This window comes from Amblyraja radiata, chromosome 21 (genome assembly GCF_010909765.2).
Source record: "Amblyraja radiata isolate CabotCenter1 chromosome 21, sAmbRad1.1.pri, whole genome shotgun sequence".
Lineage (NCBI taxonomy): Eukaryota > Metazoa > Chordata > Chondrichthyes > Rajiformes > Rajidae > Amblyraja > Amblyraja radiata.
This window is the reverse complement of record NC_045976.1, coordinates 28,101,437-28,114,485: the sequence shown is the minus strand read 5'-3', so window position 1 is coordinate 28,114,485 and position 13,049 is coordinate 28,101,437. Positions and strand designations below refer to the sequence as shown.

The following is a 13,049-nucleotide window of genomic DNA, read 5'->3' as shown; positions in this document are numbered from 1 at the left end:
ACACGTTTGGTACGTGAAAAACATTTCAAAATATTATTGAGAACAATTGCGATCTTTTGAGTGAGATAAAACAACTCTCATTAATTAATTCAATAATTAGCCATCCAATTAATTAAATGATTGATTAATTAATTGATGAATTAGTTGCTTTTATTTAAGGTTTCTTTTGTGAGATTTAATGACAAACATCAAAATTGCATGTAATCAATCTATTTTATAATTTTAACAGAGCTTCCTTGGACTTGCAGCTACGTTATATCCAAACCGAAAAGAAAATATTGTCTGACACTGTCACATTAAAACAAAGAGAGAAGGAACAAGAGCTACGAAAAATTAAAAAAAGAGAGATACAGTTGAAGATTGCACTTGATTCACTTTCATATGTTGAATTTACCTATGAAAAGGTCAAATCTCAGGTAAAGACAGTACATTATTTGTAGTTGGACCATTTATGTATTACAGATGCATAACATTTGTAGTGATAGGTTGATCAGAAACAATTTCACATAAGCAATTTATTTCAATGGTTAGTCACCACATGAGAAAATAATTTTACCAGAAATAGTCATTTCTGTCCATCCTATCTCAGTCTTTCACCATTTTATGGTATTGGTTGATTGGGAGATACAGCATGGAAACAGGTGTTTCGGCACATCGGATCCACGCGAACCATCGGTCACCAGTTCATGCTGTTGTGTTAAAGAAGGAACTGCAGATGCTGGAAAATCGAAGGTACACAAAAATGCTGGAGAAACTCAGCGGGTGCAGCAGCATCTATGGAGCGAAGGAGATAGGCAACGTTTCGGGCCGAAACCCTTGGGTTTCGGCCCGAAAAGTTGCCTATCTCCTGCGCTCCATAGATGCTGCTGCACTCGCTGAGTTTCTCCAGCATTTTTGTGTACCTACCACCAGTTCATACTGGTTCTGTTATCCCACTTTTGCATCCACTCCTACACACGAGGGGCACTTTACAATCCAATTTGCTTACAAACCAGTTCAGTTTAGTTTATTGTCAGGTTTACAGAGGTACAGTGAAAAACTTTTGTTACATGCTAATCAGTCAATGGAAAGACAATGATTACAATCGATCCATTTACAGTGTATAGATACATGATAACAGAATAGCGTTTAGTTCAAGCCTGTAAAGTCTGATCAAAGATAGTCCGAAGGTCACCAATGAGGTGGATAGTAGTTTGGGACTGCTCACTAGTTGTGGTAGGATGATTCAGTTGCCTGATAACAGCTGGGAAGAAACTGTACATGAATCTGGAGGTGTACGTTTTCACACTTCTATACCTTTTGTCCAAAGGGAGAAGCGAGAAGAGTGGCCAGGGTATGACTCGTCCTTGATTATACTGCTGGCCTTGCCGAGGCAGTGTGAGGTATAAATGGAGTCAATAGAGGGGAGGTTGGTTTGTGTGATGGTCTGGGCCAAACCAAGCTGTAATGCATCCCGATAAAATACTTTCTACAGCGTACCTGTAGAAGTTGGTGAGAGTTGTTGTGAACTTGCCGAATTTCCTAAGCCTTCTAAGGAAGTAGAGGCATTGGTGTGCTTTCTTGATTGTTGCTTCAATATGGGTGGTCCAGGATAAGCTATCGGTGATATAGATTTCTAGAAATTTGACGTTTTCAACCATCTCTACTTCGGCGCCGTCAATGCAATCTGGGGTCTGTGTACCTGTCAAGTCAAACTGAAATGCAAGAAACTTGCGAGCAGAGAAATGCTACAATTGAAATCACGAGACAGATTAAAGTGGGCGGAACCCCAGCCTGCCGAGTTCTGCCTGTGGGTCAAAAGGGCACAGAGCACCAGAAGCCAGTGAAGGAGAGACAATAAACTTGCGAGCAGAGAACCCACAGTAAATCAAAAAGACTGTCCGAAAAGACTGCCGCGAGAGCCAGAAAAGGCAAGCAGGACTGATTTTTCTACAGACCCGATTGGCAGCCGGTTTTTCACCTGATAAAGACCAAAACCTGATAAAGACCAAAACTGATAAAAACTAATCTGCCAAAATAAAAGAAGGAGAAAATAAAAGGTGGAAAAGAAGTGTTTGGTCTGAGTGAATCCAGTTCATCATTTCGGGGTAGATAAATCAAATCCCTTTCAAGCGGGGAAACTGCAAAAACATTAGAAGACTTGACAGTGAAAAACCGCTGTGACCAGGAGATCTGGAAACAGTAGAAGACTTAACAGTGAAAAACCGGGCGGGGCCAGGATATCTGGAAACCTGGAAAAAAGACAGTTAAGTCAAGATAAATCATGGCTGATGAAGTTGCTGGAAAGTCAGCTGAGCAGCTCAAGCTGAAGAGGACAACAGCAAAACGGGCATTCTCTCGTCTTGTTAACAGCATCATTAGAAACCATGAAGAAATGTCTGAAGAGGAGCTCAGGAACAATTTCAGCAAACTCATGCAGGAGGCCGAAAAAGTCATGGAAGCCAATGACAATGTGGAGGCTGGACTCATTGCAGAGCTGGAGGCGGAGCTGGACGCAGATGAAGAAACTGTGTTAACTGAACAGCAAAATGCCGACCTGGCAAAGACTGCAAAGGAGTGCGAGTCGAAACTAAAAGAGGTCAAAGGGCTCATCCAGGACACTCTATGGGCAAACTTTGGAAATGTTGAGTTATCCACCTCACTACAGACAGCAGATGGTGCATGTGAACTTGCTGCTGCCACCGCACCATCAAATAGCAACCAAGAAGCATATGAATTCATGCTTAACCACCTGCAGAAACTGGTACAGACTGCAAAAGAGACGTATAGTCGGTGGAAACGTTGGGTCCCTCTGGATGAGCAAGAGAGCTTCCAGAAACACCTAAGAACACTCGAGCTTCTTGTCCCCAAGCTGGTTTCCAGGAAGGCTGACTTCATACAGGCAAGAATAAAGAAGAACGCTGAAGGATTAGCACAAGCGGCGAATGCTTTCAATTATCCTTCACCAGCCATCAGACTGAGGCCCACGGCCCTTCCTAAGTTTACTGGAAACAAGCGTGACTTTTATAGATGGAGGAAGGATTGGGAAGCACTGCAAAAGCAAGGTGAACCCACTGGATCAAATGAGGTGAAGAAGGTTCAATTGCTGGACAGTCTGGAGGACAAAATTACAAGAGACCTCCGCCTCACAAGTTATAACACTGCAGATGATATCTTTCGTGTCCTAGAGAACCGGTTTGGAAATCAAACAGCTATTGCTATTGAGATAGTGGAGGAGCTTCAGGGAATCCCACCTGTCAGAGGAGATCAGCCACGTAAAATAGTGGAATTAATTCAAGCTGTGGAAAAGGCGCTTAATGACTTGAGCGATCTCGGAGACACAGGCGCTATTAAAAATCCACTGATGACAAAATCAATTGAAACAAAGCTTCCAGAAACCCTTAAGAAGGAATGGCTGGTTTATGTAGCTGACAAGAGGAATGGTGTGGCACCAGAGAAACGGTTTGACAGTCTCTTGTCATTTCTCAAAGAGCAGGAGAGCATATACGAACAGCTCGAGCAACTGAGGGACGAGGAGCCGAGTAGAAAGGAAACTCGGACTGAACCAAGACATGCCAGAACCAAGTCTACCAAGTCAGAAAATGACCACACAAGTTGTGTAGTCTGTGGTGACAGAAAGCATAAAAGGAAGCTGTACTTCTGCAAGCAGTTTCGAGGGCTAAAGCTGACAGAGAAAAGAGCTGCAGTAAAGAAGTTGGGAGCATGCAAAAAGTGTCTTGAAGTCCATGATGATGGTTCATACTGCAAACCTGCATATCTATGTAAAAATCTAATCTGCAGGGATGAACAAAATCCTGAGCATCATTTTTATCTGTGCCCCAATTATGAGATGAGGAAAAGCAGTGTGGATCAGAGAAGGAGTAAATTTGGTCCAGAGGAAGATAAAGGCAAAAAGAAATATACAGTGCACCAAGAGGAGTTTTTCAGCAAACTTCCACCAGAGTTGGCAAAACAATGCCGAGATGTGTTCTCCAACACTGCATCAAGAGCCTTCAACACTGCAAAGCATCAGCCAAGCCTCCTAAAGGAAGGTGGACTGCAAGAGCATCCAGTGATTTTGATGCTTCTGGAGGTCGTAGCAAATGCTGGACAAAAGGTTGGGACATTAATTGACTTGGCTTCAGATACCAACTACATAACTCACAAGGCTGCGAGTAGACTGAACCTTAGGAGTGAAGACATCACGCTTATCGTCCATGGAGTTGGGGGGATGAAGGTCCACGTAGAGACAATGCGCTACCTTCTAAAGATCCGAGTGAAGACTCCCAAGGGCACACTCAAGTCGCACCAGTTAGTTTGTTATGGGTTGGACAGCATCGCAGATGTTCACAAACATGTGACACCACAGCAGCTGCAAAAGTTCTTTCCAGACGTCCCACTTGAGGAACTTGTGAGACCAAAAGAGATACATTTGCTCATAAGCCATAGAGAAGGTCAGCTAGCGCCTCAGAGGATTAGAACTGTTGGAGATCTCATTCTGTGGGATGGACCACTGGGAAAGACTGTTGGAGGTTGTCATCCTGAGCTGTTTGAGAAGCTTACCATGTCAGCCCACATGTCCAAAACACACTTCGCAAGATCAATGAGAGCAGCTGCTTTAAAGTATGAGGAGCTCACTGCCCCAGTCCCTGAGGAACTTTCACCAAACGGACAGGTCGCCGTCAAAGTTCAGAAGTCACGCACATCAACCGCCAATCGGGACTTCTTGGATTGGTGGAAGTGGGATAGCATTGGAGCAGCATGCGAGCCAAAGTGCGGGGGTTGCCGCTGTGGAAACTGCCAGCCAGGCGGAAAAGAAATGACTCTTGCTGAAGAGAGAGAGCTCGAAGTGGTAAGGGAAGGCCTCACCTACGTAACAGGAGACCGTCACAGTAAAGACCCACATTGGCATGCTAGCTATCCTTGGTTGGAAGACCCAGCTTCTCTACCAAATAATAAAAGGACAGTGGAAGCCACATTTCTCAGGACGGAGAGGCAGCTATCCAGAGAACCTGAATGGAAAAGTGCCTACACAGCTCAGGTGCACGACATGGTGGACCGAAAGGCTGCAATCAAATTGTCCGAAGACATGATTGCAAACTGGAAGGGACCAGTGTGGTATGTGAGTCACCTTATTGCTCCAAACCCCCACTCTGTCACAACCCCAGTGAGACTAGTGTGGAACAGCAGCCAAAAGTGCAATGGTGTCAGCTTAAATGATTTGCTGATGAAAGGTCCAGACGTCCTCAACCAAATTCGCGCCGTCCTCCTCAGATTCAGAGGCGGAATCTATGCTGCTCTGGGAGACATAAAGAAGATGTATAACTCAGTCTGGTTGGAGGACCGTGAAGTACACTTACACAGATTCCTCTGGCGAGATTCCGAGGACGAGGAGCTGGGAGAGTATGCTATCACAAGAGTGAACAGCGGAGACAAACCTGCGGGGTGCATTGCACAGTTGGAAATGCGTGAGACTGCTAATCTTCCTTCTTTTACCCACCTCAAGGATGAGCAGCAAGTACTCCAGAAAGACAGCTATGTTGACGACATCCTCACATCTCACAACAGCCTCGACCAGTTGAGAATCATCACAGTAAATGTGGAACGAATCCTGAAAGCTGGTGGGTTTGAGCTCAAGCCTTGGGTTCTGTCTGGCCAAAGTGGGAGGAAGGAGGACAGTGATGCTTTAAAGAAAAGCAAAACAAAAAGCATGATCCTACCAAACCAAATGCATGGTGATGATAACAAGGCACTTGGTCTGGGCTACATTGTTGAAGAGGACATGCTCCACGTTATGGTGGGAATCAATTTCTCCAAGAGAAAGAAAAAGATGCGGCTTGGTCAAAGCCTTCTACAAGAGCAAATCAAAACTCAGACGCCAAATCCCCTAACAAGAAGAGAGCTTCTCAGCCAGGTAGCAGGGCTATATGACCCCATCGGCATAGTGGCTCCTGTTAAGCAAAAGGGAGCGATTCTAGTACGCAGAGCTTTCCAAGAAGCAAAAGAGGGAAGCTGTTCGGTCAGAGACACATGGGACATGGCACTCTCAGATGGACTCAGGGAGGATGCAATTAAGCTCTTTGAAGAGTACGAACAACTTGGAAAAGTCAAGTTCGTCAGGCCACTGACTCCCTCTTGCTCCGCAACTGAACCCTTGGGAATCACCTTTTCTGACGGAAGTGAGCACACCTACGGGGCAGTGATGTACCTGAGATGGGATTCAGACCATGGCCCAATTGTCAGACTTGTGGAATCCAAGGCCAAGTTAACTCCCTTGAACCACAGAGGAGACGCTGTTAAAGCAGAGATGTGTGGAGCAGTGTTCGCCTCACGTTTAAAGAAGCATTTGAGCTACACAGTCAAATTCAAGTGGAGAAGTGGTATCATCTTGTGGAAAGCCCTAAACAATCCAAAGTGGGAGGCCATCTCTTTGACAGGAGTCATTACAGTAAGAGAACGAGAAAATGCTCTAAAAGACATTTTTGTGCTGCGCAATTGGGCACAACTTTCCCAAGCACCACAACAGATCGACTGGTAGCCTATAAAGACCAAGATTCTGGGCTGATGGTTTGTGGTGGCAGAGTGCAGAGCTTTGAAGAGGATAAAGTTGCTGTTCCCATCCTACCCGTTGATGCCTGGGTGTCCATGCTGCTAGCTCGGGAGGCTCACAGGGAGAGTCATGACGGAGTGGCTGGGACCTTGCTTAAAATGAGAAAAAAGGCTTGGGTCATAAAAGGAAGGAGAATTGCTCAAAAAGTTGTTGATCACTGCATAATCTGCAAGAAAGCAAAAGCAAAGAAATGTCAACAAGTAATGAGTGATCTGCCGCCTGAAAGAACTGAACCTGCTGCTCCTTTTGAGTTTACAACAGTAGACCTCTTTGGATCCTACCACGTACACGATGACGTCAAGAAGAGGGTAAAACTCAAAGTCTGGGGAGTTGTCTTACTTCCAGTAGAAGAACAAGACAAAAATGCATCAGGTGACTAAGTTCAAACCCCCATTCAAAGTTTGACTTTAAAGCGTCGATCTCCCAAGTGGTTCCATTGGAAGATCGAGTGGGAGGTGTCAAGTCAAACTGAAATGCAAGAAACTTGCGAGCAGAGAAATGCTACAATTGAAATCACGAGACAGATTAAAGTGGGCGGAACCCCAGCCTGCCGAGTTCTGCCTGTGGGTCAAAAGGGCACAGAGCACCAGAAGCCAGTGAAGGAGAGACAATAAACTTGCGAGCAGAGAACCCACAGTAAATCAAAAAGACTGTCCGAAAAGACTGCCGCGAGAGCCAGAAAAGGCAAGCAGGACTGATTTTTCTACAGACCCGATTGGCAGCCGGTTTTTCACCTGATAAAGACCAAAACCTGATAAAGACCAAAACTGATAAAAACTAATCTGCCAAAATAAAAGAAGGAGAAAATAAAAGGTGGAAAAGAAGTGTTTGGTCTGAGTGAATCCAGTTCATCATTTCGGGGTAGATAAATCAAATCCCTTTCAAGCGGGGAAACTGCAAAAACATTAGAAGACTTGACAGTACCCCTTCGCTTCCTGAAGTCTATCACTATCTCCATTTGGATGTGGGAGGAAACCAGAACAATGAGAGGAAACTCACACAGTCACAAGAGGAACGTGGAAACTCTACACAGAGAGCATCTGATGAGATCAGGATCAAACCTCAGTCTCTACCAGCTGTGCCTCGTGCCACCCTATTGTATAATATATATGGTATTCAATAATAATTCATACAGAAATAGAGAGGACTATGACAAAATACAGGAAGGTGGATTTGGAAAATGGGTCTTTGCTGGACAAATATGTTATTTGATACGGATAAGTATGTGGTGAAACATATTGTAGGAGCGAGAAGAAAATGCTGCAAATAGCAGCAAAGTGGTTTTGGCCTGACATTGCTCAAGTTCATGTAAATAATATCTGCTGTATTTTGGAGCAAAGAATGAGAATAGAAATGATGTAAATGTGCAAGAGGTGTGTTGGGTTTAGTTATCTTAAATGGAAGGAAGCTATTTTCATTATTGGATGGATGATGGAAGGAAACAGTTCTTGAATTTTGCGATTTAAAATTTGGGAAAGAAGATGCTGTGGTGGTATATGAGGAAATCCCTTTTAAACAAACACTAGATTAAGTGGGACCCGTCGGGTCCCTGTCACACAGGAGGCTTGGTTCCCCAACGCAATATTCCACCACTCACCCATAGCCCCCAACTGCACAGGCGCAGCTCATTTCCCCTCATTACCCCTCATCCCTAGCACTCTCCCCCCCTCCTCCACCCTCCCTCTTCTATCCACTCGCCTCCTCCCCTCCCTCCCTCACCTCTCTCTTCCTTTCCTTTCCCCTACCCTCAGTCACTCCCTCCCTCCATAACTCCTCTCCCCTCCCTACCCCCGTATTATCCCTCTAACCCCAATCTCCCCACTCCTCACCTCCTATCCCCCCCCCCCACTATCCCTCATCACCTCCCCACTGCCCTCCTCTCCCTCTAATCCCCACTCCTTACCTCCCCCACTTCCCCCCTCCTCTACTCCCCCCTCCTCTCCATTCCCCCTCCTACCCCATTCTCCCTCCTCACCTCCATCCTCTTCTTTTCCCTCTCCTCCTCCCCCCCTCCCCAAATCCATCCCATACCTCTCCCTCCCTCTCCATACAGTCAGTCACTCGCTTCCTCCCTACTTAACTCTCCACTCCCTGCTCCCCTCCTCTCCCTCTATCCCCCACTCTCCCTCCCCAGAATCTTGAGGTTGCCGCTTCTCTCCATTCTTGCATGCCCCAGAGCAGCATCAGCCATCGGTGCCCTCAGAGTCAGACCTCGGTTCGGCCCGGAAGCACCAGCAGCTACTGCCACGCCGGCGTGTGGGCGGGAGGGGCAGGAGGGGGGGGGGGGGAAGAGCTTGGAGAAAAGATAGGGGAAGAGCCATGGGGGAGAGGGGGGTATCATGGGGGAGGGGGCAGGGGGCAGGGGCCAGCGAGGGGGACCCGAGGGTAAAGGGGTGGAGCTGCGGGGCGCTGCGATGGCAGTGCGTTTGGGACTCACAGCGGGCGGCGGATGCTCTCCTCCGCCGGGATCAAACTCTCCGCTTTCCGTTTTGGTGACATTGGAGCTGCAGGGCTGCTGCTTGGGGCTGGGCTGCTTCAGGTCCCTCCGAAAGTCCGGTTGGAAACCTCCGCCGGCTTTCCTCAACTCTACTAAAGACGCAATGGTGCAGGAAGGGGCGGACCGTCCCGGGGAGTGACAGGGGAAGAGACTAATCCGCGTGGCGCTGGAAGGCAGGAGAAGAGATCGATCTGCGCATGCGCTGATTTTAAGATTTTTAAAACTCGCTAACTTTGACAACATTCAACCGATCGGAACGAAACTTGGTGGACTCGGAGCACAGGAAAACGGTGAGTGAACTGGCGAAAAATCGTAGCGCTATCGCAAACCGTTTTTGAGCAAATAGAATGACCGCCAAACAGGAAGATAACAAGATCAGAGTTTTAGTTATGGATAGATTTGTGATGCTATGGAATACATTCCTATTGGGATGGTGGAATAGAGGCTTTCAAAAGAAAAATTGATATCTGTGAAAGAGAGAATACTTGCAAGATTGTGGAAAAGGATCAGGGAAATGAGACTGATGGGATTGTTCTAATTTTGACTTCATCAACTCCTTATGTGGCGTAACAAATCTGTTATATTGTGCCATAATGAAACCAGCAAGAATTGCTAGACCATCTACCAATTCCTTAGATATACAATTGAGTGCAGTTATTCTATACTCAATTGACTTAAGGAAATCAACTGAGTGCAGTTGACTTCAGGAATGGAAGACCGAGGGTCTATGAACTTGTCTTCATCAGCAGAATGGCAGAAGAGAGTCACAGCTTCAGGTTCCTAGGCGTGCAACATCTCTGAAGAAGGATCTCAATCCGAAACATCACCCATTCTTTCTCTCCATAGATGCTGCCTGTCTCGCTGAGTTACTCCAGCATTTTATGTCTATCTTCTGATAATCTAACCTGGGTTCAGCACAGTGATGCACAAAGAAAGCTCATCAATGCTTCTGCTTCCCCAGAAGTCTGAGGAGATTTGGCATGTTACTTCAGGTGTACAGTGGAGATTATACTGACTCGTTGCATCACGGCCTGGTTCAGTATCTCAAACTTCCAAGAACGAAGGAGGCAGCAGAAAGTGATGGACATTGTTCGGTCAATCACAGGTATCAACCTCCCCTCCATCAAAGGGATGTACAGGAAGCACTGCCTCTAAATCATAACTAATATCATCTAAGACCCACATCGCCGTGGCCATGCTCCTGTCCCACCACTAAAGTTGGCAACAAGCTACAGGAGCCTAAGAGCCATTGCCTCAAGGTTCAAGAACAGCTTTTTCCAATCAACCATCAGGCTCTTAAGTTACTGCACAACCCAACCACAACTCTAGCAGCAAACTACTATGGACTTTGTAAAATGTTGCACTGTGTACTTTGGATTGCACTGTTATGGTCTGGTTACCTAGTATAACTGATAATTTATGGTTCATTGTATATTTATTTGTTGTGATAATGTGCCTATTGCAAGCAGGGATGGTGCAGGTGCATGTGACAATTAACTCTTGCCACTCTTGCCTATATTTATATGCCAAATAATAATCTATTTTTTCTCAATATTCCTTTTTTTAACTGAAGGTGGATTCTTCCTATCATACCGGGACATTGTTGGAACGACGGAGTGAGCTAGAAAGTGAAGTTAAATTTCTCAAAAGAAAACTAACAGACCAGGTGAGCTGAATATTTAAAATGTAACATTTTGGCAAATCTTCTCTGCACTCTCTCACAGGCCAGCCACATGTTGCTACAGTGCACACTGCACACCAAGTGTGATCCAACCAGTGTCTTACAACATAACATCCAACTTTTATATTTTATGTTCTGACCTATGAAGGCTAACATTATCAAATGCCTTCACCATCCTACCCACCTACACTACCACTTTCTGGGGACTATGGACTTCACGATCCCTCTGTTCATCAATATTCTTTAACATCCAACCATTTAATGTGTATGGCCTACCTCTTCTCAAATGTCGTATTAAAGTCCACACAGCCAACAACATCTGCTGCCTTTCCTTCATCCGTCTACTTAATTACCGTCTCAAATCAAATTAGTGAGGTAGAGTTTCTCATGCACAAAGCCATGCTAACTATCCTTGATCATTCTCTACCCTTCCAAATGAACATAAACCTTGTCCCTTAGAATTTTCTCCAATAATTTCCCTACCACAACGCTCATATCCAATCTTGAGGCTTACAAAGATGCAAATTTCTCTGTTAGAGCCCAATCTCTTTGCCTCCTAGGGACTTTATTGACCCTCGTGCATTCAGTGATGTCCAACACTTCCTCTTCTTTACTAGTGACCGGTCGCAGATAACTCCGTCCCTGAACGCACTTGCTTCCATTGTGAATACGGATGAAATGTGCAAGAAGGAACTGCAAATACTGGTTTAAAATGAAGATAGACACAAAAAGCTGGAGTAACTCAGCGGAACAGGCAGTATCTCTGGAGATAAGGAATGGGTGACGTTTCGGGTCGAGACTAAAGAAGGGTCTCAACCCGAAACATCACCCATTCCTTATCTCCAGAGATGCTTCCTGTCCTGCTGAGTTACTCCAGCTTTTTGTGTTTACGGTGAATACAGATGATAAGTGTTTAGGATCTTGCCCACATCATATAAATCCACACCTATCTTAACTCTTTGGTCTCTAAGGGGAGCCACTCTTTCCCCGACCACACTCTTGTTTTTGATATACTGAGAGAATGTCTTAGGATTCTCTTTTATCTGCCAAGAATATTTTTGACCACCTTTTGTGCTCCTAATTTCTTTCTTAAATTCTCCCTTTTACATATTCCTCAAGAAACTCCCTCAATCCCAGTTGTTTATATCTGCCATTAGTTTTGTTTTTTCTGATCAATTCTTCAATATGCTTTGTTATCCTAAATTCCTTAATCTTGATATCGTTGCCTATCACCCTTACCAGAACATACTGGTCCTGAAATCTAACTAATTCTCTTTTTTTTTTTAAACTCCCCCTAGTCAGCTTTTATTTTACCTACAACTGTTTGCTCCCAATCTACTTTCTCCAGGTCCCTAAGCTCTTACAATCAGTTTGCCCCAATTCAAGGCCTTAACCAAAAACTACGTTAAAAATTATAGAATTATGGTCAGTGTTCTCAAAGACAGTGTTCCCATTGACAGTTCCACTGCTTGTCCAGTTTCATTTCCTAAATGTGGACGCAAGAAACTGAGGATACTGATTTTTTTAAAAGAACACAATGTATTGGAGCAACTCAGCAGATCTGGCAGCATCGCTGGAGGACTTGGAGAGGTGAAGTTTTGGACCGGGATTCTTTTTCAAACTGGAGAAGACTTTTTCACCTCGTAAAGAAGGGTCCCAACCCAAAATGTCATCTACCCTATGACCCTGTGAATATTTCTCATCCATTTTTGATCCATGAGAATTTTTTGTCATCCATTTTTGATCCATATTTCTCATCCATGAGAAGATTATGAAACCTAAGGAATTAAGGCATACGGATAGTGATGTCTTAGATGAATATATGAATTACAAAATAGGAGATAATGGTAATTTTAAAGTATATTGAAGTAGATAAATCCCCAGTCCTAGAACTAGGGAAGAATTTGTGGAGGCCTTGAAAAGATACCTGCATCATCTTTAGCCACAGGTGAGGTTCTGGAAGAATGTTGTACTGTTCAGATTCAGAACTGGCTTACTAATAGAGATGTAAGGAACTACAGCTGCTCATTTATTAAAGAAGACACTCTGTGCAGGAGTACCTTAGCAGGTCAGACAGCATCTCTGGGGAACATAGATAGATGATGTTTTGGTTGGAACACTCCATCAGACTAATTGTAGTGGGGGGGGGGGGGGGGGGGGGGGGGGGAAAGCTGGAAGAGAGTTGGAGGCGGGACAAAATCTGGCACGTGATACGTGGATAGAGGTAATGGGGGTAGGGGGGTTGATTGACAGATAGTTGGACTAAGGCCAGAGATGAAAAG

The 13,049-nt window shown here is 45.0% G+C and overlaps 1 protein-coding gene across 1 annotated transcript in view; it reads left to right on the top strand.

Annotated features, from left to right (window-relative positions):
- The window catches only part of ccdc146 (coiled-coil domain containing 146), a 104,387-nt gene that overhangs the window by 63,692 nt on the left and 27,646 nt on the right, over positions 1 to 13,049 (top strand). The window contains exons 9-10 of the mRNA XM_033039860.1: positions 230 to 416; positions 10,660 to 10,752. Coding sequence (XP_032895751.1) covers positions 230 to 416; positions 10,660 to 10,752 — 280 coding nt within the window. The remainder of the gene's footprint in view (positions 1 to 229; positions 417 to 10,659; positions 10,753 to 13,049) is intronic.